Source organism: Lolium rigidum, chromosome 6 (genome assembly GCF_022539505.1).
Source record: "Lolium rigidum isolate FL_2022 chromosome 6, APGP_CSIRO_Lrig_0.1, whole genome shotgun sequence".
Classification (NCBI taxonomy): domain Eukaryota; kingdom Viridiplantae; phylum Streptophyta; class Magnoliopsida; order Poales; family Poaceae; genus Lolium; species Lolium rigidum.
This window is the reverse complement of record NC_061513.1, coordinates 186109160-186114605: the sequence shown is the minus strand read 5'-3', so window position 1 is coordinate 186114605 and position 5446 is coordinate 186109160. Positions and strand designations below refer to the sequence as shown.

Here is a 5446-nt window from a genome sequence, read left to right as displayed (position 1 = left end):
CGACCAAGTCCCCCTCATGAAAAGGCCATCCGCAGCGCTCCTCCGCCTCTTCCTCGCCGTGCCACGAAGATGCCAACGCGCTCATCTACGTAGCCACCACCTGGTCTGTCATGGCTCATGGCCACTGGAGCTCCACCCACCAATGACCAATCCAGACATCCAGTGGTCAACCTCGCTTTCCAGGAAACCTTACATGCATTTTTTAGACTTATAGAAGATTTTTCATGTTCACCCTAGAGAGAAATCACATGCATTTTCACCTCAAGAAACCTTACATGCATTTGCATGAACTTGACTAGAGAGAAATCACATGCATTTTCACCTCAAGAAAACTGCATGCATTTGCACCGCAATCAACATAAAGGTCACCAACAATCTTTTTCCATAAGGCTGAACCTCAAACGAAGAATATCCCCATATAGCACGCGTCCGATGTAAACTTCACCTTCAGTCATTCTCTCCCATCATATGTGGTCACAATGTGAGATTCCCCTGCTCCTTCCGCTTTCATTCCTCGTGTAGTGGAAATGTCGAAGTCGAAGGCTGAAGATACAACCAAAGGCCACTTGCCGTGTAAATCGTGGGAGAAACATCCAAGAGGCTGATCGACGCGTGTGTTGGCGTCGTGGCCACAAACGCGCAATTTGGCCCAACCAAATACTGATCAGTGATCACTGACGAGAAAGCCATATGATGTGATCGCCCTCGGTTGCTACTTCGTGCACAGCCACATCTGAAACTCTTTTGCAGTTACCATGTAATCTCTCAAGCACAATGTGAAACTTGCAAGGAATTATCCCAGAAGTCCAGTCCGTCAAGTGTCTTCAAGAACGAAAATTCACACCGGAGTGGCTAGACCGGCGGGAAGTTCGCATCAGAATGTCTTTCACATTCAGACCGAAATATGCCTCGTCGTTTACACATTTGCAGATGGAATAGCACAGCTGCACAGGCGACCAAGACGCGAACAAAAGCGGGTCCTCAACTTGCCTTGAAATGAACCTTCAGATGTAAGTGGTGCCTGCCAGGACTCCTTAGTCCTTATTGATTGACTGACTCATTTTAAACATAACTGATCGTGAAACACGAGAGACTCTTGGCAGCAAAGGGATTCATATACAGGAAAAGAGCCAGCAAGAAAGGGTCGTACTGCAATAGGAAATAGGAAATACTCACGGTCACGATCGAGCTGAACTCCCACATGGCCATGTGTGCTAGCTAGCTTAATCGAATATAGAATACGTGTGGTGAACAACTAACCATCATCCGATATTATAAAGCTGGGGCAAGGCCTTATGTATAAAACCATCATGTGATGTATGATTAGTATTAGAAATACAATGGTTGTACATATAAGCTGTTAAGAATTATGATTTTGCTAATTCTCAGCTAACCGGGATTTAGACTAGTGCTCGGTCAACTCCAATACTATTTGATTATTGTTTCAAGACTCGTGCCCATTGTTTCAAGATTCGTGCTTATGGGCTCACCCAGCTTTATCTCTTCTCTTCCCTTCTCTTGGGCACGGCCCAACAGAAAGATGAGAGAACCCACCGCCCACCTCGTCGGAATTGAAGCCGACGACGTCGAGTCTGGACCAAGCTAGATGAAAGGCTGACTCTGGCGAGGAAGAAACTTAGGTTGGGGGAGAGGGTACGTGATCACTGGAGCGAACCGGAGAAGGTGGGGGTTTAGAGGGATGGCCAGGGGTGGTGCTGCATGCATGGACCGACGAAGGAAGAGCTTGGGGCAGGACGAGGCATCACGATAGTGCACCGGCCACGGGTGGGATGGCGGCGATCAAGTCCATCGTCGATGCTCGCCGAAGGAGGAGGACAACAAGGCGATAGGAGGGACGATGGCGACGTCAGTCCAATGAGAATTTGGTTAATTCTCCGTCGACTGCGCCCTAAACGGACCCTTAGAATCAATATGATGCATGATTAAATATTTATACCGTCATACTGGAAATTTGACTATGTGAGCACGTACGGGAAAATGAACCTCAAAAAATCATTTTTATGTTCATCACTTCATACAAACGTTGGCAAGAGCAAGTTAGATTACTGTGGATGAGAAACGCACAGCAGTGCATCTGCCTACAGCCTACTCCCTCCGTTCTTTTTTAATTGACTCAAATTTAGTACAAAGTTGTACTAAATCCGAGTCAATTAAAAGAGACCGGAGGGAGTACTTAATTAAGACGACGAGCGCCTGGCATTCGACATGGAAATAGAAACGACCAAGTCCCCTCACGAAAAGGCCATCTGCAACGCTCCTCCGCCTCTTCCTCCCCGTGCACCAACCCCCTGCCACGAAGATGCCAACGCGCTCATCTACGTAGCCACTGGAGCTCCACCAACCAATGACCAATCCAGACATCCAGTGGTCAACCTCGCCTTCCAGGTCCATACCAACCCACATCCCGACACCCGCACCTACCCTGCTCTGCCTATTTAATCCCTGCCCTGACTCCATTCCCCTCCAAGAAGAGCCTCACCTGCTTCCTCTGCAACTCGAGCTCCTTTTCAGTCTTACTTGCTCTAGTAGTTCTTTGCAACGATCAACACTTTCAGAATCCAGATACACACACACACCAAGCAGCGTCTAGCTAGCTTCCTTGCTCTAGTAGTTATTTGCAAATATCCATGGAGTGCGAGAACGTTGCCGCCAACGGCGATGGCCTGTGCGTGGCACAGCCGGCTCGCGCCGACCCTCTGAACTGGGGAAAAGCAGCCGAGGAGCTGTCTGGGAGCCATCTTGATGCCGTGAAGCGAATGGTGGAGGAGTACCGCCGCCCTGTGGTGACCATGGAAGGCGCCAGCCTGACCATCGCCATGGTTGCTGCGGTGGCTGCCGGCGCCGACACCAGGGTGGAGCTCGACGAGTCTGCCCGCGGACGCGTCAAGGAGAGCAGCGACTGGGTCATGAACAGCATGGCCAACGGCACCGACAGCTACGGCGTCACCACCGGCTTCGGTGCCACCTCCCACCGGAGGACCAAGGAGGGCGGCGCTCTCCAGAGAGAGCTCATCAGGTTTCTTAACGCGGGAGCCTTCGGCACCGGCAGCGATGGCCATGTCCTGCCCGCCGCGACCACTCGGGCGGCCATGCTTGTTCGCGTCAACACCCTGCTCCAGGGCTACTCTGGCATCCGTTTCGAAATCCTCGAGACGGTCGCCACGCTTCTCAACGCCAACGTGACGCCGTGCCTACCGCTCCGGGGCACGATCACGGCATCCGGTGACCTGGTACCGCTATCTTACATCGCGGGCCTTGTGACCGGTCGCCCAAATTCTGTGGCGACAGCTCCAGATGGCACCAAGGTGAACGCAGCAGAGGCATTCAAAATCGCTGGCATCCAGCATGGTTTCTTTGAGCTGCAGCCCAAGGAAGGCCTTGCCATGGTCAACGGCACCGCGGTGGGCTCCGGACTTGCGTCCATGGTGCTCTTCGAGGCTAACATTCTTGGTGTCCTTGCTGAGGTTCTGTCGGCTGTGTTCTGCGAGGTGATGAATGGCAAGCCCGAGTACACCGACCACCTCACCCACAAGCTGAAGCACCACCCTGGTCAGATCGAGGCCGCGGCTATCATGGAGCACATCCTTGAAGGAAGCTCCTACATGATGCTCGCGAAGAAGCTGGGCGAGCTCGACCCACTGATGAAGCCGAAGCAAGATAGGTATGCCCTTCGAACATCGCCGCAATGGCTGGGCCCTCAGATTGAGGTTATCCGTGCCGCCACCAAGTCCATCGAACGCGAGATCAACTCCGTCAACGACAACCCGCTCATCGACGTCTCTCGAGGCAAGGCCATCCATGGTGGCAACTTCCAGGGCACACCCATCGGTGTGTCCATGGATAACACCAGGCTTGCCATTGCTGCGATCGGCAAGCTCATGTTTGCCCAGTTCTCTGAGCTAGTGAATGACTTCTACAACAACGGTTTGCCTTCCAATCTCTCGGGTGGGCGCAACCCGAGCTTGGACTATGGCTTCAAGGGTGCTGAGATTGCCATGGCCTCCTACTGCTCCGAGCTCCAATTCTTGGGCAACCCTGTGACTAACCATGTGCAGAGTGCGGAGCAGCACAACCAAGACGTCAACTCTCTTGGTCTCATCTCTGCTAGGAAGACCTCTGAAGCCATCGATATTCTGAAGCTCATGTCATCGACATTCTTGGTCGCACTGTGCCAAGCTATCGACCTCCGCCACCTCGAGGAGAATGTCAAGAATGCCGTCAAGAACTGTGTGAAGATGGTGGCTAGGAAGACCCTGAGCACCAATGACAGTGGCCATCTCCACAGCGCACGCTTCTGCGAGAAGGACCTGCTCCTGACGATCGACCGCGAGGCGGTGTTCGCCTACGCAGATGACCCTTGCAGCGCTAACTACCCACTGATGCAGAAGATGCGTGCAGTTCTCGTGGAGCACGCCTTGGCCAACGGTGAGGCTGAGCGGGATGTGCAAACGTCAGTGTTCGCCAAGCTTACCGCATTCGAGCAGGAGCTCCGTGCAGTGCTTCCAAGGGAGGTCGAGTCAGCCCGGTGTGCTGTGGAGAATGGCACCGCCGCGCAGCAAAACCGCATCACCGAATGCCGGTCGTACCCGCTGTACCGCTTCGTGCGCAAGGAGCTCGGAACCGAGTACTTGACCGGAGAGAAGACGAGGTCTCCTGGTGAAGAGGTGGACAAGGTGTTTGTGGCTATGAACCAGGGGAAACACATCGACGCGCTGCTTGAGTGCCTCAAGGAGTGGAACGGTGAGCCCCTGCCTATCTGCTGAAGAATGAATCAAGGAACTGAAGAATAGAGTACTTGAGAGTTCAGAAGGCTCCACATGTGCTTAGTTAATAAGTATAGTACTGTTTTTTCATTGTATCTTGTGCATTAGATATACATGTAACACTGGAATAAAAATTTCAAAAAATCAGATCACTCAATGGGCAGCATGTAACACTGGACAAGTGGGCAGTGCAAGGTGTTCTGTTCTTCCCGAACTACCTGAGCAGAGAATGCTGTTGTTTCATCAGTATGTTAACTGAAAAGTAGATTTTTTGTTCTTCCCATTTTGGTTGTGCCATTGACCATACTGTACTACATGCCCATTGTATTTAACATGCCTAGCCTAGAGAGCTCAAAGAAAGATTTCAGCACAACAGGATTGTCTTTCTGTATTGTAATGACAGAGACAAAGGACTTGCAAAAAAAGCATGATTTGTAAGCACACTTGTCACTATGTATAAGTATTATTGATTTTCATTCAAACACGTTTATTAGATTAGATTTATCCAAGGAAAGATCTTCTCAGATAATCCATAGTTCTCCTAAACACATCAACATATGCTTCTAATCAGGTCATACAGAAAGTAACAAAAAAAAAAAAAAAACAGTACTACCTGTCATGAATAATTGAGAAAGTAAAAAATAATACAGTAATGAAACGTT

At 50.8% G+C, this 5446-nt stretch overlaps 1 protein-coding gene across 1 annotated transcript; it reads left to right on the top strand.

Moving 5' to 3' along the window:
• The first annotated feature begins 2499 nt into the window (after positions 1–2499).
• Positions 2500–4941, top strand: LOC124660745 (phenylalanine ammonia-lyase-like). The gene has a single exon (XM_047198561.1). It carries the CDS (start codon positions 2649–2651, stop codon positions 4782–4784), a length of 2136 nt encoding a protein of 711 aa, XP_047054517.1. The 5' UTR covers positions 2500–2648; the 3' UTR covers positions 4785–4941.
• Positions 4942–5446: the final 505 nt, after the last annotated feature.

Bases quoted from the DNA above. Each gene is read 5' to 3' on its own strand.
- LOC124660745 (XM_047198561.1), top strand. From the start codon at position 2,649: ATGGAGTGCGAGAACGTTGCCGCCAACGGCGATGGCCTGTGCGTGGCA.